The sequence below is a fragment of the Camelus ferus genome, chromosome 5 (assembly GCF_009834535.1).
Source record: "Camelus ferus isolate YT-003-E chromosome 5, BCGSAC_Cfer_1.0, whole genome shotgun sequence".
In the NCBI taxonomy this organism is placed as follows: domain Eukaryota; kingdom Metazoa; phylum Chordata; class Mammalia; order Artiodactyla; family Camelidae; genus Camelus; species Camelus ferus.
Genome location: NC_045700.1, coordinates 51777762 through 51803881, shown reverse-complemented (window position 1 = coordinate 51803881; position 26120 = coordinate 51777762). Strand labels below are relative to the sequence as shown.

The 26120-nt window shown below is 39.0% G+C and overlaps 1 protein-coding gene across 4 annotated transcripts in view; it reads left to right on the top strand.

The window, feature by feature from the left end:
- Window positions 1-26120, top strand: part of ZNF385B (zinc finger protein 385B) — a 367465-nt gene that overhangs the window by 72841 nt on the left and 268504 nt on the right. For 3 of the 4 annotated variants that reach the window (XM_032479851.1, XM_032479850.1, XM_032479848.1), the window contains exons 2-3: window positions 12296-12447; window positions 13149-13478. In XM_032479851.1, the coding sequence (XP_032335742.1) occupies window positions 13151-13478 (328 nt within the window). In that variant the 5' untranslated portion in view covers window positions 12296-12447; window positions 13149-13150. Of the gene's footprint in view, window positions 1-12295; window positions 12448-13148; window positions 13479-26120 lie in introns of those variants that run through there. The other variant, XM_032479849.1, reaches the window with a different exon arrangement.

Sequence of the window (26120 nt, the reverse complement as noted above, 5' to 3'; positions counted from 1 at the left end):
ATCTCTGGTGGTGGGCTTGAGGGGGATTAATTTACTTTCTTTTTATGATATTTCTCAAATATTCTCTGTTGAACATATGACTTTTTAAAACACTTATTGAAGTAAATATACATCTAGAAACGTGTTATAAATGTACAGCTCGATGTATTTCTGCAAACTGACCATGCCTGTGTAACCAGCGGCCAGCTGGAAACATAGAACATTATTGGTCCATTTTGTAGTCATTAGTCTCCCCGCTTCACCACTGACCATCTCCCAAAGTGATAACTACCCTGACTTCTAACATCACTGATTAGTTTTACATGATTTTGTATTTCCAATAGATAGATGAAATCATACAATTAATAATCTTTTGATCTGGCTTCTTTTGCTCACTACTACTCTGAGATTCATCCATGTTGTTGCATGTAGTTAGTTGTAAATCATTAGTTCTTACTGCGGTATGTTATTATTCCCTTGTGGAATTAGCATATTACAATGTATTTGCCCATTTTACTGTTGATGGGCATTTATATGCTTTTTCAGTTTGGGTCTGTTATGAATAGTGCTTCTATAAACTGTGAGTATTGTACATTTGGTGAGCTTATTTGCATACTTCTGTTGGATGCATACCTAAGTGCAGAACAGCTCAGTCTTAGACTATACCTATGCCCAGCTTTCCAAAGTAGTTGTACTAATTTATACTTCACCGGCCATGTGTAAGTTTTTGGTGCTCCACTTCCTCATCAAGAACTTTGTATTTTCTTTCCTTTTCATCTTAACCATTCTGGTGGAGGTAGTGGTATTACACTGTGGCTTTAATTTGCTTCCAGTACTTCTAATGAATAATGAGATTGAGTGCCTTTCCTCATGTTCATTGGGATATTGTCTTTTGTGAATTCAAGACCTCTGTTTATTTTTCTACTGGGTTGTCTGTCTTATTGATTTGAAAGAGTTTTCATATATATTCTGGATACAAGTCATTTGTTGGATACATATATTGCAAATATAGCATCCCATTCTGTGAGTTGCCTTCTAAATCTCTTAATGGTACCTTTTGATGAAGAAACATTTTTAATTTTAATATATTCTTATATTTTTTCATATTATTGTTAATACTTTTTATGTCTTTGCCAACTCCAAAGTCATGATAATGTTCTTCTATCTTTTCCTTTGAAAGCTTCATTATTTTTTCTGTACCATTTAAGATTTGCAATCCGTCTAGAATTAATATATAGTGTGAGGTGTAGGGATCGAGATTTTTTTCCAATATGGATACCAGTCAGCCCATTCCATTTATTAAAATGACTATTCTCTCATCACTACATAATCATCTATCATCTTTATAATAAATCACAAGAGTTCATTCTTTTTATGTGTATACATATCATATTCCAATGTGTATACATACCACATTTTTTAAATCCATTCATCTGTTGATGGGCACTTGGGTTGTTTCCATAACTTAGCTATTGTAAATAATGCTGCTATGAACATGAGAGTGACTATATCTTTTCAAGTTAGTGTTTTTGCTTTCTTCAAATAAATAACTAGAAGTGGACTGGCTGGATCACATGATAGTACTATTTTTAATTTTTTGAGGAATTCCATACTGTTTTCCATAGTGGCTGCACCAACTTGCATTCCCACCAACAATTCACAAGAGTTCCCCTTTTTTTCACATTCTTGCCAACATTTGCTATTTTTTGTCTTTTTAGTAGTTGCCATTCTGATAGGTGTGAGATGATACCTCTTTGTGTTTTTGACTTGCACTTCCCTGATGACTAATGATGTTGAACATCTTTTCATGTACCTGTTGACCATCTGTATCTTCTTTAGAAAAATCTCTATTCAGATCCTCTGCCTATTTTTAAATCATATTATTATTATTATTTGCTATTAAGTTGTTTAAGTCTTTTATATGTTTTGGATATTGACCCCTCATCAGATAAATGATTTGTGAATATTTTTTCACAGCCCATTGCCTTTTCATTTTGTTGATGGTTTCTTTTACTGTGCAGAAGCTTTTTAGTTTGATGTAGTCCCACTTGTTTGTTTTTTGCTGTTATTGCCTTTGCTTTTGGTGTCACACTTAAAAAATTGTCACCAAGATCTCTGTCAAGGAGCTTACCACTTTCTTCAAGGAGTTTTATGGTTTCAGACCTTACATTCAAGTCTTTATTCCATTTTGAGTTAATTTTTGTGCCTGATATGAGATAGTGGTCCAATTTTATTCTTTTCCATGTGGCTGTCCAATTTTCCCAGCATCATTTATTGAAGAGATTGTATTTTCTTTATTGTATATTCTTGCTTCCTTTGTCATAAATTAATTGACTATATATCCATGGCTTTATTTTTGAGCTCTCTATTCTATTCCATTGATCTATGTGTTTGTTTTTATGACAATACAATTCTGTTTTGATTATTATAGATTTGTAATATAGTTTTAAATCAGGGAGTGTGATGCCTCCAGCTTTATTCTTGTTTCTCAATATTGATTTGGCTATTTGGGGTCCCTTGTGGTTCCAAACAAATTTTAAAATTATTTGTTCTATTTCTGTGAAAAATACCATTGGCATTTTGAAGGAGATTGCATTGAATCTATAGATTGCTTTGGGTTGTATAGACATCTTGACAGTGTTAATTCTTTCAATCCATGAGCATGGAATAACTTTTAATTTATATATGTCTTCAATATATTAATGAAATTCCTCTCATCAGTGTCATACTTTTCAGAGTACAGTTCTTTTGCCTCCTTAGTTAAATTTATTCTTAGGTATTTTATTCCTTTTGATGCACTTGAAAATGGGATTGTTTTCTTAATTTCTCTTTCTGATAGTTTTTTTATTAGTGTATAAAAATGCACAGATTCTATATATTGATTTTGTATCCTGCACCTTTCTGAATTTATTTGTTCCAATAGTTTTTTGGTAGAGTCTTTAGGATTTCCTATATATAGTATCATGTCATCTACAAAAAGATGGTTTTATTTCTTCATTTCCAATTTGGATTCCTTTTATATCTTTTTCTTACCTAATTACTCTGGCTAGCACTTCCAATACTATGTTGAATAAAAGTGGTAAAAGTGGGCATCTTTGTTTTGTTCCTGATCTCAGAGGAAAAGCTTTCAGCTTTTCACTATTGAATATGATGTTAGCTGTGAGCTTGTCATATATGGACTTTATTGTGTTGTTGTACATTCCCTCTATACCTACTTTGTTGAGAGTTTTTTTCATAATTGAATATTTAGTTTTATCAAGTGCTTTTTCTGTGTCTATTAAGATAATTATATTATTTTTTTATCCTTCATTTTGTTAATATGGTATATCATGTTGATTGATTTGCAGATGTTAAACCATACTTACATCCCTGGAATAAATCCCACTTGCTCATAGTGTATAATCTTTTTAATGTGTTGTTGAATTCAGTTTGCTAATATTTTATTGAAGATTTCTGCATCTATGTTCATCAAGGATATTGGCCTGTAATTTTCTTTTTTTGTAGTGTCTTTTTTTGGGTTTGGTATCAGGGTAATACTGGCCTCATAAGATGAGTTTGGAAGTATTCCCTTCTCTTCTGTTTTCTGGAAGAGTTTGATAAGGACTGGTATTAATTCTTCTTTGAATGTTTGGGTGAATTCACTAGTTGAAGCCATCTGGTCCTGGACTTTTGTTTGTAGGGAGTTTTTAAATTACTGATTTAATCTTCTTATAAGTAATCAATCTGTTCAGGTTTTCTATTTCTTATGATTCAATCTGGTAAGATTGTATGTTTGGAATTTATCCATTTCTTCTAGGTTGTCTAACTTATTGGTATATAATTGTTGATAGTAATCTCTTATGATTCTTTGTATTTCTGTAGTATCAGATGTAACATTTCTTTCTTTTCTGATTTTATTTGTTTGTGTTCCATGCCTCTCTCTCTCTCTTTTTTTTTTTTTCCTGGTGAGTCTAGCTAAAGTTTTGTCAATTTTATTTATCTTTTTAAAGAACCAGCTCTGGTTTCATTGATATTTTCTATTGTCTTTCTAGCCTCTATTTTATTTATTTCTGCTCTTGTCTTTGATGTTGCCTTCTTTGTAGTATTTTTGGCCTTCATTTTTTCTTCTTTCTTATAGTGTTTGTTTTAAAGTCTATTTTGTCTGATATAGGTATTGCTACCCCAGCTTCTCAGTTTCTATCTGTGCAGAATATCTTTTTTTCCCATCCCTGCACTTTCAGTCTGTATATGTCATCTGAAGTGAGTCTCTTGTAGGCAGCATGTAGATGGGTCTTTTTTTTTCTTTAATCCATTTAGCCATTCTATGTCTTTGAGTTTCAGAATTTAGTCCATTGACCTTTAAAGTAACTATTGATAGATATGTACTTATTGCCATTTTGTTAATTGTTTTCTGGCTGTTTTGTAGTCTTCTGTTCCTTTTTTCTTCTCTTGCTCTCTCCTTTGATGTTTGGTGACTGTTTTTAGAAGTATGCTAAGATTTCTTTCAGTTTGGTTATTATATTCTTTAGTTCTGTGAATACTGTTTGGGACTTCCTTATATTTTCTGTCTCTTTGTTAAAGTTCTCACTCTGTCCATTCAGTGAGCCTCTTTATGATCAATACTTTGAGTTCTTGATCAGGAAAATTACTTATATCTCTTTCATTAAGCATTTTTCTCCCCTGAGGTTTATTTTATTCCCGAGAGCACCTCTGTAGCCTCTAGATGTGAGCCGTGCCAAAACTTATGCCTGCCTCTAAGGCTTAAGCTCTGGGTCTAGCAGGTAAGTCTCTTTCACGGAAAGGCTGGTAATGTGTTTCAGTCTGTTGTCTGTTCAGTGCCCTGGAGGTGGTAGCCTGTAAAGAACTGTCTCTCCAATTGTTACAGTCCCATGGGACCAGGGAACACAAGCTCCCCTGTTGCCTAAAGGGAGATCATGGGGTATCTGTTGAGCAACAACGGCAAAACCCAGGGAACTAGATGTAAAAGTGGGGTACCAGACACATATAGGAGCTCCCTTCTGAGAGACGGTGCACAGGAGCACAGCAGAGGGAGGGGCAAAGATAGTTCCTGCCCTCCTAGGTCTCAGGAAAGGTTTGCATGCAGCCCTGAGACGTATGTTTAATTAGAAGCCTTCCCCTCAGGCTGCAGCTGTGATGATACGCTAACAGGCTTCTTTCCGGAGAGACTGGGCTCCTGGGTCTGTTGCCTCTTGCTGTGCCTGAAGGTGCTAGCTATTTAAGAACTCTTTCTCCATTGGTTACAGTCTTGGGGGACCCACAAGCATAAACCTGCTGGCCATCAGAGCCAGGCAATGTAAAGGAATTCCCTGGCAGTACCCACAAAAATCAGGCCCCCAGAGAAGGGAATAAACTCCGTTCTGTAAGATACCAGTGAGTTGGGGCGAGGCAAAGAGAGAGCACAAAGACTGCGTTCACCAGCCTGTTCTCTGAGAGGCCCATCTTAGGCTTCTATAAATGTGCCAAACCAGATGACTGCTCCTTGGGCCAAAGTTCCTAGACAGGCAAATAGGCCTCTTTCTCAGAAAAACTAGGGAGTGTGTTTCTGTCTGCTGTCTGCACAGTGCCCTGGGAGTAATTGGCTGCCAAGAACGCTCTTCAATTGTTACAGACCCATGAGGACCCAGGAACGCAAACTCGCCTTGGCCTCCAGAAACGAGTCCCTTGGGTGGCAGCTGCAAATACCATGTTACCAGACATACAAACTTGGTCACCAGATGTGTATGGAAGTTTTCCCCCTGGGAGATACTGGTGCTTTGAAGTGCAGCAGGGGCAGAGCTCTAAGATGGTACCCACTGGCTGGAACAAGGCTGAGGGGGAGTGCAAAGGTGGCACTCACTGAAGAAAGAAAAAAGATAAGGAGAAGAAAAAGAACAGGAAAAAAAGAAGAAAAATAGAAAAGGGGAATAAAAAGGAAAAAAAAAAAAAAAAAAAAGGATGGCATCTGCTGGCTTCAGCATGGCAGAGAGAGGCCACCAGCCTCCACCCCAGGAGTATCTCAGCAGGCCTCTGCCCTTTAGGCCAGCACTTTAAAATTAGAAAATGAATCTCTTTCTCCTTAAGTCTAAGCACTTTTCAAAGGGCTGCTTCTGTGCTGAGCTCTAGGGCGGTGAATCTGGGGCGCCATTTAATAGATGTTCCTTAGTTTGCCACAGCCCTGCAGGTTTCCTCAGTGCGAGCCCTGTTGGTCTTCAAAGCCACATGTTTTGGGGGCTTGTCTCTCAACTGCTAGTGTTAAAAGTTGTGGTGCCTGATGTGGGGTATGAATCCTTCACTCCTGAGGAAGAAGCTCTGGGTCCTGAGTTCACCCCTGATTGAGGGTTGCTGCACCAGGGGTGGGTTTATGACGAGATTGTGTCTCCGCCTTTCCTACCTGCTTTGATGGGGTTTCCCTCTTGTTTGCCCAATGTGAAGGGGTTGCTCTGCCACTTTTAAGTTGTTTTCAGAGGAAATTGTTCCATTTGTAGCTGTCGATTCAGTTTGTCTGTGACCTTGCTGTTGCCGCCCTGAACCAGGACACCCAGATATTTTTAATACTGTTTAGAACCATGGAGTCATTCTTGACACCACTCCTCCCTCTCTCCTCAGTCCCATTTAATCCATTGCCAAGTCCTGTTGATTTTTCTTCTCAAGATTTTTGAATCTACCCACTTTTCCCCTCTGCTGTCACCATCACCATCACCATGCAGGCCCAGCCATTGACCATTTTCTCTTGCTTGGATAACTATAATAGTTTCAGAATCTATCCATATCATGTGGCAACGTCTCTACTGTGCTCCACATCTTTTATTCCCTCTGAAGGCCAAGTGATCTTCTCACAAGTCAGATCTGATCATACCAGTCGTCTAGTTTAACACGCTTCTGCACCTTCCCTAGATACCTCAGCTTGGCCTGCAAGGACCCTCATTACCTGGCCCCTGCTTAGTTCTCCAGCTTTGTCTTACATTTCATTCCCCCTTGCCCTGTCTGCTCTAGGTGGACTGGGCTGCTTTCAGTTTTTCACACCTGCTATCCTTCCTCCTGCTTCTGGACCTTTGCATATGCAATCTCCTTTGCCTGGAACATTCCTCCATTTACTTCAATGCATCCTTTAGTTCTTATATCACTAAATGATATTTAGTTCAAACATCAGTTCCTCTCAGAATGTAGGGACCAAGGCAGCCCTCCCCAGTAAAGATGTTCACAGAGCTGTTTCTCTTCTTTAAAACACTTGGCTATAGTTACATTTCATTCTTACCAGAGATGGGGACAAATTGATTTCTTATTAATCAAATTGCAGGTAAATATGATCAATCTGACAGCTCAGCCCTAATATATTTATATATTTGAACTCTTAGCAAGTGTCTGTTGTCTAACCAGAGTTCTGTGAAAACAATATGTGCAATTCAAAAGGCTAGAAATAAATAAAAACGTAGTTAACTTCGACCGGTAGGAATGTGGAGGATTTCCCCCCAGTTTTTTTCTGCTGTTTGTATTTTCCCAAACTTCTAGAATGATACAAATTACTTTCAAATGAGTAAAAAAAAAATGCAATAAATGTAAAAACATGTCTGTGGCATATATAGAGATTATGATTAGAAATAAAACTAAACTATGTAACGTGGTCTCTTTAGTTGTACTCTATACTTTCCCACGTGGCAAAAGCCAGAACATACCGTTCTTGTTTGTAAGCTTTTTAAGATGACCTGAGAGTTCAGTGAACTGAGAGTGTTACTTCCTTGGTGCACAGAGCTGACTTCTGTGGGACAGTCTATGAGTTGCCTGTGTTCCCTTCCACGCCAGTCACGGAAGGTGGTTTGGCAGGAATCTCAGGGAGCCGGGAGAGCTCCTTCCGGCTTCACACACAGACTCAGCTGTTGAGCTGCTGGATTGGCTCCAGGGCCTCCTCAGAGAAGAGTTCAAGGTCGCATCCCTGACCTGGCACTGCCATGGGAGGACTGGGGCTGCAGTGTCTCAGGCAGGGCAGAAGGTGAATGGAATCTGGGCTTCCTCATTGCGAAGACTGTGGCCCAGTCCATAATAATTTCTCTTGCTGTGGCTCGAGGTGTTCCATATGTACCTTTTGGTGCATTTAATTATTCTCTCCTTGGTAATTTAATTATTATCTCCTTGGTAATAATTTTGAGGTAGCAAGCTGGCCTTTTGCTTTTGTTTCATCCTCAGAAGATGAGAAGAGTTTCCAAGTAGGATCTTTTTCTAGAAGCATTCATGCCCTAGTAGAATTAAATAAATAAAAACTAAATACAGAACTTAAAGTTTATTTGTTTAATATCATGAAAGCTACTACACCACATATTGCTACAAAGATTAGAATTATGATATGATCTGATTTCTGTCTTACTGTTAAACTTATTGCTTATCTGATTATGAATATTTTTACCTCAAAATAAGTATATGTCCTCTCTATAGCTGTACAGCTAGTACTGGATTTAGTTGTCAATCAATTTCCCTATTTAACTGATTGACAACTTTTATTAATTGTTTCTTATATAAGATTAACAGTCTCATAATTAACATTAATCACTGCAACATTTTATTCTTGCGATAAGAAACATGCATTTTTACTTTTACTGATAGACTATCAATGTACTAAGCATATAAAGATATTTTCAATTCTAGTTTTATCCAAAATGAGCATATATGTTTGAAATTCATATTCTGGCACTAAGAATACATTCTACGTTCTCATTATTGACACTGTTATACTGTATGTGTATAATGGTAACTTGGACCATTCAGAAGATCAAGGATGCCAGAAAAGACACTGATCTACGTAGACATTCAACCATTGGGTCTTCTGAAGGCCAAGGCCAAATTAACTAGCAGCTTTTGGTTGAAGCTGTACTTCAGCTGAATTAACTATAGCAACGATTTCATTTTACCAAAGGTTTATGGTGCATCTTCTAAGTGTTCTGCATCTAGTTGGCTTAGGGTCTACAATATTGAATGAGAATAAAATAACCTTGTTTTATTTACATTTAGATCACTCAAATGCCCCAGCCTATTCACCTTTCATATTAGCTCATTCAGAGTAGTTCAAATCTCTACCCTACTTGATGTAAGAATTCCAATATTTTAACCAGCTTGTGTTTCTTATGTGCCTTTCTGAATTCCTGAGATATCCCAACCCAGTTGCTATTCAACATCGTAAGCAGCTGCCTGGTTCTGGGACATGGCATCATTCTTCTGCTGGCCACCAAAATCCTTGAGTCCCATGCCGCTGCTCTCCCATGGATGGCTTTGACCCCAGGTGCCATTCTAGACCCTCATACAAGTCCCCACAGTAATAGGAAGATCAGCTGTGATGTTTGCATCATTTCACTGATGGCTTCAGGATTAAAAAAAAAAGGAAAAAAAGAAATACAAGTCAAGAAATTCACACTTGTTCCCAGATATAGAGGTCCTCTGAGGTCACAGACCAATGCCCTGCATGGACATTCTCTATTGTTCAGCCTTCTCTGCTTAGTCTCAGGCCTCTCTCTATGTGCCAGGACTCAGTTTACCTCCACACAAAGGGAATGCCTGGAACAAGTCTCTCATACCTGCATACAGAGCCCCTGTCCCCCAGGCCCAAGACAGTCACAGGCTCATCCTTCTCTGTGTCTACTTCCTGCCCCTGTCAATCTGGCAGTAAGACTCACAGTGGAAAAATATATTCCTTTTGGGGTAATCCTACACCCATCCAAAGAGGTGTGGCCTTTCCCTAAAATAACTCAGAACAAAATCAATACTTTCCCCAAAGATGAGTTTATCCATCTGAAATGACCCCAAAATGTGGGGCTTGGACAGAATAGTGCAGTTTGAGCTTCAGCAGTCCTGGACAGTTCTTTCTAAAATAACGTGTTTACAATCTTCTTGTGGCTTCCGGTCTTTACCTCTGAATGAGCTTCCTTTTATTTAAATTTATTATAAAAGACAACTGGATAATTATGCAGTTCACGGCCAGTTTTAGAGTAAGTTGTTAAGTACAAAATTTCCTGATGCGTTGCATCTTGGTCATTGAAAAATCACTCCTTTTAGATAGTCACTAACTATCCCATCTTGTCTTTTCCCCCAAGGCAGCAACTCAAGGACCAACTTTCTTATTCTATGAACTGCACCAAAATATCTTATTCTCTTATGAATGTTAAATGCCTGGCTATCTAACCTGACAAAATAATACAAAAAAGTGTAGAACAGTTGGTCTGGTGTCTTGACTTCTCTTACCTACAGAGAAGCCTGCATGGCTCTCCAAAGCAGGATCCTGCCCACTGCTGTGTTTAAAATTGGATATTTCTGAAGGTCCTTCTGCCCTATGCAAGTGAAACATGTAATTTAAGATCCCCTTAGCCAGAAAGTTGACATTATAAGTGTTATCATCACCACACATATTATAAGCCTAGAAATTATATCATCTCAGGCTAAAAGTGGATGTTGGGACTGATATCTTGCTTCTGTGCCACTTCTAGGTCCTTTTCCCAAGACCTCTGGAACTAAATATATTCTGGTTGCAAGTGGCTGTTAACAGGAGCTGAACTTATTTTTCCCCTAAGAGGGGAGGACGTGTGGTGAAGCCAGCACTAGGACTAATAAATTGGGACTTGGTAGACAGAACGTACACTCCACCTCCAGGCATTTCTACCTCCCTAAAGTGGCCCCATGAATGCGGTGCTGGAGGTTTGGGGAATTGTCTGTAAGTAAGAGTAACTCCTACTTCTAGGACAAATGTCAATCAGAAAAGCACAGATAAGCTGGCTTTATGTCTTGTAAGAGGTAATACAAAGAAGTCATTTTTTAGATTTCAAATTTAAAATGGAGCGTCGTGATTGATGAATTTCCTGTTTCTGTGAAATACCATGTGTTAATTAGCAACATGGGCAAGTCCACCCACTTCCACAGAAGGTAAATTTCCAGAGGAAAGTGTCATCCATCCTCAGCTGAGTCAACAATCTTAGCTGCTTGAGCTGAAATGATTCAGTGAGATGATGCCTGACCTCGCTTTCTTTGCAAGGCTAAAAGTTACTGGTTTTCCTTATGTTTTACAATGGATTAGATTTCTAGGCAAGGCATACTATATTAAAGATGAGCTTATTTTAAAAATTATGTATCTTTTGTATCATTTAGTTCAGTAATTCTTAAGATAAATTTTAGTATTTTAAGAGAGGATGCAACGTAGTATGTTTGAACATAATTTTTCTATGGCACTAGTATTTTCAAAAGTTTTATGAGAAAAAAATGGCTTTGTGACAGCATGGTATTTTGGATTTAGGGAATACAGCAAAAATGTTGATATATGTGCAGTTCAAATCACATTTCAATTATAACAGAGTTATTTTCTACAACTCAGCTCTAGGAATTGCTTACACCTGATTTATGCATAGTCTGAAAAGATTTTTAAGGAAGAAAACAGCCTTTGTGGAGAGCTGAAAGGAATAGATTCATTTGGAAAATTTTGTGGAAGAGAGTTCCTTAAATTGGTAGTATCTGGGTAAAGTGTTTATGGAACAAATAGGTTTAATGTATCAAAATTAGCAATTTCCTAACAACTCTCTGAAGTTTGGGATTTAACCTATGGTATAATGTATAATGGCACTTTGCAATAGGGTGTGTGGGTCTGAATGAGTTCTTGACATTCCATATACATAGAATCAATATCTTTATGGTCATACCCTTTACTCTGACTTATTTTCTGAATTTTAAACATTTGACTCCAAACTCCATATATGGACTAGTCTTTCGTTGCTTCTTCCCTTCCATAGAGAGCTCCAAGCCAACTGGGATCAACAAAACTGCTCAAAGCCAGTGTCTTTGCATTTTCCCCCACAGGCAGAATCCCTCACAAGCTGCAATCCTTTCTTTATCTGAACTCTTCATCCGTCATAGCACAGTACTGTCCACCTCAGCCAAATCTTTTTTATGCATACCCCTTTTCCCTTAGTTTTTGCCCAGTTATTCTCTGAACATTGTTCCTCTTTCTTCTATGAGAGTATCTTTTTCTTTGTTCCAGCTGAGTAGTGAAAGCATCGTAATAATCACACTGATAAGTATAAAAATGCTGGTAAATACTGGCATTAGCTAAAATGAAAAAAATTAAATATATTAAAACTAGAACTGGGCAAAATAAAAAGCCAAGGCCATCTTCATTATCCAAGATTCTTCAGGTACTGAAAAGACTCCTTTAAAATCTTTACTTAGGTTATAATTTATCACTATACCCTTACCTAAATAAATGAAAATCAGCACTTAAAAATAAACAAAATTGTATCTCTGTTTTATTCTTTTTCGACTTTTTAATTGCTAGATTGCCATAAATTGTATTTCTGCTATTTTTGTATTTCAGATGTTCTGCATTTCAGCTTCATCAAAGATTAAATTGATGTTTATGGGCTAAACCGGACACCTAAAAATAATTTGTTTCACTACATCTATAAGAAAATATGTTCAAGTTCACACTGGCTGACTTATAAAGGGGCTTTTGGAATACAACCCAATGTAAGTTGTAGACATAATGTGTTTTAATCTTTGTTATTCACCTCCTCCCCAAGTTAGGGCATGTGTCTGTGGGCAGGTGTGCAGGTGTGTAGGTGTGTGTTTATTACATATGCCTTTGTGTCTACAAATACCCTTTTACACAGTATGGATTTGTAGCATCATTTATTCCTTCCTTCCTCCAATAGATACTTGAGTGTCTGTTATATAAAAGGTGTAGTTTCAGGCGTAAGGGATCTCCAGCAATGAGGTTACTGTCCTCACAGAGCTCACACTCTGTTGGGGAAACAGACATAAACCAAATAATAGCAAAAGTATGTATGAAGTGCATGCTTTGATAGGTGTTCTGAAGGGAGGTCACACAGCACCACGTGAGCAGGTGAACCGGGATCTGCCTCATCCCCAGGGTCACACAGGTTTCCCAGAGTGGGTGATGCTCCAGCTGAGATGTCAGGGGTGAGCCAGAGTTCAAAGGGCAAAAGAGTTGAGAGGAGGGGCAAGAATGGAATAGAAACTGCTCCAGACAGAGGGAACACATGTTCAAAGACTGTATTTGCTCAGTTGAGTACTTTTGATAACTTTTTCTGAGAGTGAGCACTGAGTAGCTGGAAGATTTTAGATGAAACCCTACCATGAAAATTAGTTATAATCACACTAGAAAATAAGGCATATATTTCACAAGCACTTGTACTTTTTTTTTTCAGGTATGAAGTACTCCTTCAGCCCTGACAACTACTCTGAAGATGGAATTATGAATATGGCAACTTTTCTACGGGGCTTTGAAGAAAAGGGGATAAAGAGTGACAGGCCTGAGGACCAGCTGAGTAAAGAGAAAAAGAAGATTCTGTTCTCCTTCTGTGAGGTGTGCAACATCCAGCTAAACTCGGCAGCCCAGGCCCAAGTCCATTACAACGGCAAATCCCACCGCAAACGCGTCAAGCAGCTGAGTGATGGGCAGCCCCCGCCGCCCGCCCAGGGCCCAGGGCCACTGCTGGCCAGCCCCAGCCCCAGCGCCAGCGCCAGCGCCAGCACAGGTAGGCAGGAGGGCCTGGGGCCCATTTACTGCTGGGAGAAAATGCTTCTGTTCTAGACAATGAAAGATTTAGAGCAAGACCTGTCTTTCACCTTAAAAACCACCACTACAATCATATGCATTCCTTTCCCTGTAGGTGAAATCCAAGAGCTGTTACTTCTCCAGATTTTTTTTATTATTATTATTAGCATATATTTTATTAGACACACATAGAGAGAAACGCAAAATTTGTATACGGGACCATAGACTTGGTCCTGTGTCTCCTTAGTGTGTGAACATCTCCCAACATATTTTGAGATGTGTTTAAAATGGATCTGTGACGTCAGTTTTTTCCTCCTCTCTGCAAAACGAGGCTCTCTTCGGTTTCCTTCGTCTGCTTTCTGTTGAGTAGCGTACTATTAGACAGTATATAAAAAGCACCGGCTTTATTTATAACATCCCCAGATGCAGGAGAGGAGCATTAATCTTGTGTGCTGGACTTGTTACATTCTTTTAGGGAGTTGGCAGCAGCAGGCAGTGGTGCTCTAACAATAGGAACAGGCGTTGCCAAAACCAACAGCTTACTTACCTCTCAGCTCCAGCACCCCCAGCACTTGCCCTGCCTCTTGCCTCTCACCCTCCCCTGTGGGTGGGGTAGAGGCAGAAGCTTAGGAATTTTCTCATTCTTCCATCTGTGGGGAATTCTAAATAGTGTTAGGAACCCTTTATCTTATCCTGGGCACCACTTCCTCCTCTGTGTTGCTGGCCACTGGGTACTGTCCCTGTGACACAACTAAAGAAAAATGTGAAATGCACCACTGCAAAAAGGAGGCCTCCTCCCCAGGTTTACATGGGAGGCCAGGATAAGTCTCCACTTAAATGTGGTGGGAAAGCTCCAAATTCCTCTCTAGCAAGTGTTTGCTTTGGTGAGGAGGTTTCAGCTTGAGGTGAGATGACGTGGTGCAGCCCTTTGTTGGAATGTCACTCGCTGCCGTTACATAGTTTTTGGTTTCGCAAAGTTTTTCCACGATCCTTATTAAGCGCCGGTAAAAATTGCTTGTGCATGTTTTCTGTAAATAAATAACTTTTATATTTCAAGCTAAACCTAGCTACTTTTTAACCAGTATATGGTTTCATTTCATTATTTTCCTCAATCAACACTTATGTTGTGGAAGAACTTTAAGGAACTTAAAGGATATAAGATACACGGTTATTATAGTAGTGAAAAATTACTTTTCTATTTTGTATTTATTTATTATGGTGATAATTGTTATAACTATTCACAGATGCATTAATGTATCTCTATTTATATATTAAAAATATAATTGGTGTAGGGTTAAAAACTCATGACTGTCTTATATTCAAATCAGAGAGCAAATAGCCCCGAGTAAAGGTTTGAATTAACTCTGTTAGAATCCAAATATCTATGCTTAAATTGAGGTTGACCTGTGGTTTCTAATAAGAGGTAATAGTAGTAGCTAACATTAACTGAACATTTTCTGTGGGGCATATTCTGGTCCTAAGAGCTTTATGGGAATTTTCTCGTTTAATCTTCTCATGAGCCGTGAGGTAGGTACTATGATTATTCCTAATTCACAGAATAAGGACAGAGGCACAGAGATAAAATTTGTCCAGGGTCATACAGTATAGAAATGGCAGATCCAGATTTCCAACCATGTTTAGTGAAGAGTAAAGCCATAATTCTTCAGCACTATTTTGCTACTGTTTCCTACCATGCAGTAAACTCAGGTTAAGTTCGGACCTATGTGCTGTAATATATTTGTGATCTCAAGTGGTTGTTATCATGGCAAACTAGCTCTCTTTGACGGATTTTGACAACAGACATGCGAAGCTCCAATTCGTCAATTTCTCCATTTTTCTCCCATGCTGATGAAATTAGCGGATATAAAATAAATTGAGCTCAGACATACACACAATATTATATATGCTATAAATAAAACACAGCTCATCATCTAATATAACACAATGCAGTAATATATAGGAAAATGGGTAAGAAAATGAGAGAGCTTTTCAAGTTTTACATTAGGCATAAAGGACAGTTTCCATATACTGATAACAGAGTCAGTGATTCAGTCTCAGAAAACTTGGATTTAGCATATGATGAAGGCAGGTCACTTAACCTCTGAAACTGGTTAGCATTAATCCTCCCACCTGAAAGAAAAAGTAGGTATAACCATGTGTCCCCTTTGAAATGGAAATTGAACACAGATGTATGTACAAAGATGATTGTGACATGATTTATAATTCCAAAATATTAGATGTATCCTGAATGTCCTGTGGGGAAAAGGTTAAATACATTACAGTACATTTATGAGATGAATAATAGAAAGCATCGTCATTAAACGCTGTATTTCTGAAGTAACGTAAGGGGAGACTGCCCACAGTGTTGTGCTAAGTAAACCAGCAGGAACTAGAGTGGACTGCGCCTTAGTGCTGCTCTGTGTGCACCTGCACATTATCTACTGTTCAGTCTCAACACGATGAGGAGCAAGCCTGACTTTTTTCCCAGTCACTTTCCTCGGTTTTGTTCAATCAAATGTCTGTTTCCTACTGGGTAGCAGCTCCCTTCACACCTTGTCAGCCCATAATTTTTCACTTTTGTATTTTCAGAGGAACTCTTTTTAAAAAAATTTTTTAGAAGATTCCATTCTATTTATGAAAACCTCCATTTCATAGCCAAATTAAGTTATGGCTAGACAGACTCCAGCTCTCATGCCACCCCTCCTGCCTTCTGCCCAGGTGCTGGGGAACCATGGAGGGGTGGAGGGGTGGAGGTCTCCTTACCTTGCAGCCTTGACAAAGTTGCAGTGCTGTTCTCAGGAGGTAATTACTATTCTGGTTGTCTCCGTGGGTCACAGATGGCCCAGCAGGCCCCCATGGATGAAGAGCTCCCCTCAGTTGGTCCCTTAGACATTGGAAGTCCCTGAGATTGAGCTGCGTCTTCCAGCTTTTGCTGGCAGCACAAAGCTCTGTTCCTCAACCGTGTGTGCCTTTCTCCCACACTGTGTTAGTCTTGGCAAGATTGTGTTCTCTGTTCTTATCTGTGTGCCAGCTCTTGGGGCTTGTGGTCATGTGCAGAATCCATCTGATAATAACATTCCTTTTGAAAACCTAATGCTGCTGGGGCCCAGGCAGGTAGAGGTGGAGTCAGGGGTGGGGGGCTTCTCACCACATTTCTCTTACCTGCTCCTGCTCAGGTAGCACAGGGAGACTGGCAAGTCTGCTGATAAAGCAGGCATTTAATCAGGGAACAAAATGCCAGTCTCTCTTTTTTTGCCCATCACTTGACTTTAGGGACTTACTTAGCCCCACCTCCAAAAAAAGATATATTGGAGTCCTAATTTCCAGTACTTCAGATTGTGACCTTATTTGGAGATAGAGTCTTCATGGAGGATTTTAAATTAAACTGAAGTCATTAGGGTTGACTCTAATCTAATATGACTGGCGTCCTTATAAAAAGGGGAAATCTGGGCATAGAGACATATGCACACAGGAGAAAGATGTGAAAACACAGGGAAAAGATAATCATCTTCAAGCTGAGGAGAGAGGCCTGGAACTGATCCTTCCCTCAGAGCCATCAAAAAGAACCTACCCTGCAATACCTTGATTTTGGACTTCTAACCTCCAGAACTATGAGATGATAAATTTCTCTTGTAAGCTCACCTAGTGTGTCTTACTTCGTTACAACAGTCCCAACAGACTAATACAGGTAGGAAAATGGTAGCACATCTCCTCCTCAAAGGAGAAAAGATGTGGTAGTAGAGATGGCCTTCCAAGAACTATCCATTTCAGAGGGAACTTCCCCTCCCCTCTGTCAGTCTGAGTGTGGTTTTGGGATTGGCTGGGTAGGAGTGGGGTCCACAGGGTGGTGGTTGGGACTTCAGCCACTTCTCTAAATAAGAGGTGCCTGACCCCTAACCACTGGCACTTCTTCCCCTGAATTTAGAATTTAGTGTGTGCTTCCTGGAAGAACAGGAAGGTTCTTAGAGTGCACCTGAAACCACTTCAGAACACTCTGGGCTACAGAAGGGAGAATCAGAGTGGAAGCAAAGAGAGCTTCAGTAATTTCATTTGCATGTGAAGGATCCCTGCTCCTTTCCCCGCCCAGCCCCAAGGAGTGGGTGGGAATAGCAGGAACCACCGATGAGTCTTGGTTTTGGACAGAGTAGTTGCCGGCTTCCATCCCTCAAAGGGTCCACAAAAACAGTAAGATCCTGGTATTTCTGGCCCCTCACAAGAGTGGGCAGATGGACCCGAAGCAGCCTCCTGATTTCCCGTGGGCTTAGTGAACATACAGGCTGCTGGGTGAGCCTGGGAACCACAAAGGAGCTTCTGAGAGGAGCAGGGAAACAGCTTTTCACGCAGCCTGGATTGGAGTAGTGACAGGAGAATGTTTCCCACGTGCCCACGTGAGCGAAGTGCAGGCCTACCTAAAGGTCCCTCATAGTTGTTCACAAGGGGACACCCCCACAGGACCAGCATGAATTAATAACCAAATAACAGACAGAAATCTTTCAACATATGCCTACGTATAGAAATGACAGGCAGCAAACCTTCCTTCTGAGCCTTGGAACTATGTAATCCTGTAAGCACCCTCTGTGCCCCACTCCAAATCTAGATGCAACTCCAGAAAAAGAGGTACTCCACGCTGCCCGAGAGTAAGTTTCCACTACCATGTGTGGTGAGTTTTGTAGAAGACAAAGGAATTTACTAGTCAGTTTACCTTTAAGATTGGCTGAAGGAAGTTTTTCAGATAGAAAGGAAATGATGAAAGAGTGAATCTTAGAGCTTTAGGAAGGAAGAACAATGGAAAAAGCAGAAATGTAGGCACATGCAATAAACTATATTAGTAAAGATTCTTCAGAGAAGCAATTAATAGGATGTACATGTATATGTGTGTGGACATATATAATAATATTTATTAGAAGACTCGGCTTATATGACCATGGAAGCTGAAGTCTCAAGACCTGTAGTCAGAAAGCTAGAGATGCAGAAGAGCTGAGGGTGTAAGTCCAGTCCAAAGACTGGCAGGCTTGAGACCCAGGAAAAACTGATGTTTCAGTTGAAAGGCAGGAAAAAACTGAAAGCCCCAGTTGAAAGCAGGCAGGCAGGAGGAATTCCCTCTTATTCAGGGAAGGGTCAGTCTTTTGTTCTACTCTGGCCTGCAACTGACTGGCTGAGGCCCATTCACATTAGGGAGAGGAATCTGCTTTACTCAGTCTATAGAGTTAAATGTGAAATTCATCCAGAAACAAACTAGCAGAAACACCCAGAATAACGTTTGACCTAATATCTGGGCATCCCATGGGCCAGTCACGTTGGCACATAAAATTAATCCCCACACTATCCTCTTCCTCATAACTTTGATAAATCAAATTTGCTGATTGAAACAAAATTATAACCATTTGATACTCGAGAAAATAATATTTTAAAGTGGGTAAGTTAAAGGGACCTAAATGGAAGTAAGGTTTCTGTACATTGTTTGAAGTAGCTAAATGGTGATACCAGTAGATTGTCATAAGTATGTGTATTATAATACTCATAGCAACCACTCTGAAAACTATACAAAGTGATACAATCAAAAATAATATAAATAAATCAAGATGGAGTCCTGAAAAATCTTCAGATAACCCACAGGAGGACAAGAAAAGAGAACTAGAGAATTGACAACCAGAGGAAACAAGTAATAAAATGGCAGACTTAGCACTAACATATTAATAATTACTTTCAATATAAATGGCCCAAATATATCAGTCAAAAGACAGAAATGTTCAAAACAGATTAAAAAATAATTACCCAACTATATGCTGCCTATAGAAACTCAATTTACAGTCAATAACATAGGTAGGCTGAAAGTAAAAGTATGGAAAAGAATATGCAATGCAAATAGTAATTTTAAAAAAGACAGGAATACTTGTATTAATATATGATAAGGTCGACTTCAGAACAAAGACAATTTTTAGGGGCAAATAGAGACATTACATTATGATAAAAGGTTCAGTCCACCAGGAAGACTTAATAATCCTAAATGTTTATGCACCAGATAAGACCCTCAAAACTACATGAAGCACAAACTTATAGAGCTGAAAGAAGAAATTGAGTCTCAGTCCTCAATTGGGACTTCCAACACTTCCCTCTCAGCAACTGATGGAATTACTAGACAGAAAGTCAGCAAGGATATAGAAGATTTGAACAATCAACCAACAAGATCTAAATAATTGATGTAGAACTCTACTGAACAACATATAGGACACATATTTTCTTTTTTCAAATGTCCATGAAACATTCACTAAGAGACATCATATTCCATGACCTTAACACATTTAAAAGAATTATAATCATACACAGTTTGTTCCCTGACTATAATTAAGTTAAACTAAAACCTATAATAGAAAATATAAGGAAAATTAAACCACATATCTCAAATAATTCATGAGTCAAAGAATAAGGCCAAAAGGAAATAAAAAATGTATATAACTGGATGAAAAAAAATTTTAAATACCAAAAATTTGTGGGATGTAAATAAAACAGTACCGACAGGAAATTTATAGCACTAAATACTTATATTAGAAATGAGAAAAAGTCTCCAATAAGTAAGTCCCTACCTTAAGAGAATCTAGAAAAGAAGAGAAAAAATAAACCCGAAGCAAGCAGAAGGAAGAAATGAGAAAGATCAAGAGCAGAAATTTCTGAAGCTAAAAATAAAAAAATAGAGAAAAATCAGTAAAACAAAAAGCTGCTTCTTTGAAAAAAGATCATTGAAATTTATAAGCCTCTAGTAAGACTGACCAAGATGAAAAATAAAGAAGACACAAATGGAATAGATGATATTACTAAAGAATTTGTGGCAATTAAAATATAATAAGCAAATTCTACAAAAATAACTTATGTTCAGAAATTTGATAACTTAGAAGAATGAACCAGTTCTTCAGAAGCCATAAACTACCAGATGCAACCAAGATAAAATAGACAATCTGAACTGGTCTGTAACGATCAGATAAGTTGAATTCATAATTACAAAGAACCCAAAAAAGAAATTTCTGGATCCACATGGTTTCACTGGAGAATTGTACCAAGCATTTAAAGAAGACCAAGTTTATACAATTTTTTTTCCAGAAAATAGAGGAGGAGGAAACACTTCCCAACTTATTTTATGAGGTCAGTATTACCCTGATGCCAAAATCATACAAAGAAAAAATTTGAAAAGAAAACTACAGACTAATATCTTTCACAAACTTGGACTCAAAAATTCTCAACAAAATATAAACAAGCTGAACCCACCAATGTCTTATACCATGTCTAAGTGGGATTTATTCCAGATTTGAAAGACTGGTTTAACATTTGAAAATCAAATAACAAATATAAAACATTATATTGACAGCTAAGAAGAAAAATCATATGATTATCATTTGTTATATCATTTGTTGCAGTAAAAGCATTTAAGAAAACTTAGCACTAGTTTTTGATAAAAGCTCCCAGCAAGTTAGGAATAGAAGGGAATTACCTCAATTTAATAAAGAATATCTACAACAAGTCTGTAGCTAACATCATGCTTAATGGTGAAATAATGACTAAAAGACCAAGGTAGGAACATCCACTCTCACTTCTCTTATTCAGCATAGTGCTGGAAATTCTAGCCACCATAATAAGGCAAGAGTAAATAAATAAAAGGCATACATATTGGAAAGGAAGGAATAAAACTCTGTCTTTGCAGATGGCATGATCTATGTATAAATCCCAAAGAATCTATGAAAGTTTACAGAATAGAGACTCAACACACAAAAAAAATTGTATATCTGTATATATCATTAAAAATGAACATATGAAAACTGAAATTTAAAAGCACAGTGTCATTTATAATCACTCCTCCCAAAATGAAATAACTTAGACATATCCTTTAAAAAACATGTATAGAATCTGTATGCTAAAAATAACAAAATGCTAAGAAAAGGAAACAAAGAAGACCTAAATAAATGGACAGATAAACCATATTCATGGATTGGAAAACTCACTATAGTTAAGATGTCAGTTCTCCCTAAACTGATCTATAGGTTTCATACAGTTCCTATCACAACCCCAGCAAGATTTTTTGTAGACATAGACAAGCTTATTCTAAATGTATATGGAAAAGCATGGTCCCTACAATAGCTAAAACAATCTTGACAAAGAAATAAAGCAAGAAAAATCTCTACCCAATTCAAGGCTTACTATATAGCTAAAGTAACCAAGACATTGTTTTTTTTAGTGGAGGTATAGTCACATAGATCAGTGGGGAAAACTGCAGAACCGAGAAATACAGATCCGCACAGATATACTCAACTGATTTTTGACAAAGGTGCAAAAACAATTCAGTGGAGGAGAGATAGCCTCTTCAACAAATGGTGCTGGAGCAATTGCACGTTTATAAGCAAAACAAGCAAGCAGTCAGTGTTTCACCGTTAAGCATGCTGTTAGCTAGGCCCCATCCTTTCTGTGTGTCTGTGTAATACTACTCCATAATAAAAAGGAATGAACTATTGATCCATGCAGCAATTTGGATGAATCTCTAGGGAATTATGCTAAGTGAAAAAAAATCACAAGGTTACATACATACTGTATGAGTCAATTTGTATAATATTTTCGAAATGACAAAATTTTAGAAATGGAGGACAAATTAGTAGTTCCTGGGGATGAGGCTCAAGGCAGGTGTCAGGAGGAAAGTGGGTGTGATTATAAAAAGTCAATATGACGAGTCCTGTGGTGGTGAATTCACGAACTTAACACAGGTGACAAACACAGGCACACACACACAAATGAATGCAAGTAACACTGGGGAAGTCTGAATGAGATTGGTAGACTGTATCCATGTCAGCATCCTGGTTGTGATATTATTCTGTAGTTTTACAAAATTTTACTATCAGAGGAAACTGGACAAAATGTTTAGGGGAACTCCTTATATTATTTTGTATCTTTAATTATCTCAAAAATTTCAGTTAAAAAAGTCATAATAAAGGTACCACCTAAAATACCCGTATTCTAGTAGCATTATCAGAGATGATAAAGGACACAAACTTTGCTTTTTACAAATTATCATGTCTACTTTAAAGATTGATAAAACACAGTCTCTTAAGAAAAGTGTCAAAAGAGGACAGATATATAAATAAATGAATGACAATGTGATATGCTAAGAACAATGATAGATCTCCATATAAGGTAAATGTGGCACAGACAATGGAATGATCACCTCTCCAAAGATCAGGAATGCTTCCTAGAGGAGGTGACATTTGAGGTGAATGTTGAAAAATGAATTTCAAGTTACTCAAGGAAAAACAACATTCCAGGTTGAGGGGCCAGCAATGTAAATGCATGTTGGGATAAACTATAAAGAGTTTATTATTATTATTATTGGAATGAATTATGATTCGGGGGAAGGATTGACATCCCTCTGGCAAAACAGAAAGGGGCTAGAACAGGAAGAAGAGTCATCCTTGCCCTGTGGGGTCAGAGGCATAGAAACAAACCCATCTGGCTAAACACATACGTAAAAACAAAATCAGGGACAGCTGCTGGAATTCAGAGCTCTCCTAAGTTCTCTTTCTATCCTCCTCTGGTTTATGTCAGCCGGAAACCTCCCCAACAAGTCCAGACATCCTGGCTTAGGTACTTTCCTCAGGCCACCACACGATTGCACAAAGATGACTTTCTGTGACCCCCCAAACAGCTTCCCAAGTCCAGATAAAATGGACCACGTTTATTCTCTATGTAGGGTGGCTTATGACCCTCATCCTGCCCTCTGCTGTCAAAGCCTGAGACCTTTTCTTTACCCTGGGTCCCCACTGCTGTCGTATTTCTCCACCATCCCTGTTCTAGTTGCCAGTTCTCATTCTCTTGAGGTGGATCTGAACTTAAGAAATTTAAAGGAGTTGATGTATCAATGACCGCTCATTTAACACAGTGGTTCCCAAAACTTAGCAGACATCTGAGTCACCAGGAGGGTGTGTTCAGTGCGGAGTGCTGGGCTCTGTCCTCAGCGGACCTGATTCAGGAGGCCTACGCTGGAGCTTGAGAACTTGCGCTTCTAACAAGTTCCCAGATGATGGGGAAACTCCTGGTCCAAAATCATGTTCTGAGAACCCTAACCCAACAAGGAAGATTTATACCCAGAAAAGGAGCCCCTTACTTGAAATAAATGTGTAACTGGGGAATGGTCAGGGAAGAGAAAGGTGGCTTTCTCATACTTCTGGTCTTCTTCTGGGGCATCCAGTGACCCACAGAAAAGGAGGGATGATGTCATGTAAATAGAGCGACATAGCTCCCAACCCCTCAACCAGCTGGCTACCGCTCACCAGGAGCTTTCTGAGCAACTCTTCACCTCCTATGGTGTCAGAAAAACAGTGAAGGCCGACTGGAGGGCTGCAGTTAGGTGGGTGAGTGCGGCCTGACCTTGCGCCAGGTATTGTGTGAAGCAGCTTCTCTCACTGGAATCCTTGCAGCAGATTTATGAGGAAGGTACTATTATAATGGATAATGCAAATGAGAAATAAAGAGGTTAGGTAACAGCTGGCAATGGTGAGGCTGGGGTTTGGAACAAGGCAGCCTAGTTCAGGGACCTGATTCCTCACCACGTGTTGCTGCCTCCCATCTGTGGACACAGTGATATGTGGATGGTGGTACTGATACTCTGATAGTCTCCCCCTTCCAAGTGGAAGCAGGTAAACTGGCAGAGAGAGTAATAAATTTTAACTGTGCATTGTTATTCTTTTGTGTCCTTGAGGAAGGTTTGTGTCTGTCAGGGAGAGTCAGATTGCCCCCCAGGATTATGGGGCGTGGTGTTGATTTTATTCTGGGGCTTTAAGGATCCATGTTTCCTCAGAACAGGAAGGGATTCTCTGTTAGAGGGTGACCTGTGACCCTGCCTTTGGCAGTAGTTTAGCACAAATAATATTTAAAATCATGAGGTCAGGCCAAGAGCATGGAGGTTCTGCTGAATCATGGTCAGAGAGGCACATCTGTACTTGCACTGAGGTGCACTGGAGATAGAGGTTATCAGGAAAAGATTGACATAATGTCTTTAGGCCTCACGGTCAGTATGGCCCAACAAGATCAGCATGACCATCCTCATATCAGAGATGAGGAAAGATTTGGAGGCCTTTCCTAACGCCACACAAAAAGATTCAAAATCTAAGATCTGTCTGTCTATATTACCTTTCATAACTTTTTACAACACATTCTTCACAAAGTAAAAAGCAAAAGAATTCAGGACTATTCCCTTATTATCAGTGTTTGCATACTAACTAAAATGCCCACTTTCTCTCCCACGTTTAATTAATTCCGTAAGAATTATTAATCTCATTTAAGGTTAAGCTTTTTAAGATGAAACCAGACTTAATCAAGCAAAGAGAATGGAGAAATGTGATTCAAAGGGAGTAAAGATGATGTTAAATCTTAAATTGAGAAAAAGCTTGACATATCTAAAAAGCTGAGATATGGCTGAAAATGAGTGAATGAATTAGAAAGAAAGAAGGGAATTTGAGAAGGTTGGCAGAAACCTTTAGATTTTTTTTTTTTTTTTTTAACATTTTAAAGTGTTCATCATGATTCTGTGGGTCAGAGACTGGGGCTGGCGTGGGCTGGGTGGTTCTCGTCCGGGACCCCCTGGAGGTCACTTTCGCAGCTGCAGGCAGCTGGCACGCCAGCCGGGTTGGCTGGTCTCAGATGGCCTCACGCACACATCTATCAGTTGATGCTGGCTGCAGGCTGTTTCACTCTTGAGAAGGTTAGACAAGGCTCTGTTACAGGTAGGTCACAGAGCAGAACCTCCCAGCAGCGAGAGAGGAACCTGTAACCTCTGTGTTCAGTGGTCAGAGCCAGTCACAAGACCATGACAAGCTCATGTGGGGGAAGGCAGATCTGCCTCTTGGTGTGAGAAGTGGCATCTTTCACTTGGCCTGAGGAATTCTAAACTGAATTTGTGTGGCTCTTTGTGTGGACACTTGGGGGACAGAGGGGAGAAAGTGAGGATGGATTTGGGGAATGGAGGGCAAAAGCTGTAAGTGGGTTATCAGCTGGAGCATTTTGTACCGTGTTCTTTTCTTTGATGCCATATTCTCTGCTTCTTTTTGATGCCTCTAGGATCTTTGGCTGGCTGGGTTGTTTGTTTGTTTGTTTTTTTCCCCCTTCCTTTCTAATCTCTTAACTTTCATTCCTTTTCTACATTAAAGAAACAGCTTCTAGGGTCAGGGCACTGTGAGAGGTATTATGAGTATTAAAATATGTGTGTGGGGTTTTTTTTTAATACATAAGCTGAATTTCTTACACTGCATCTCATTGATATTTAAAAGGTAAAATTTATCCTCAAAAGCATTTTCTCAGACATATTTGAGCTTTAAAAATTAAACTTGAAACTGCAATACTGCAGAATTACCACAAGGTGGTGCCACAAGCATATAGAAAATAAGATGTTTGCCTTATTCCTAATCTCACCACATTTTGCTGGAGTTTATTAATGAGCATGGAAAGCAATGTTCACAAAGAGGTGAGAATGTGTGTGGGCAGGAACATGCTCATCTGAAAAAGTTTTTTGAACATCTTCTGTGTATTAGATCGAATCTGTGAGAGAGAAGGGGAGGGAGGGCGGGGAAGGAGGGAGGGAGGGAGAGAAAGG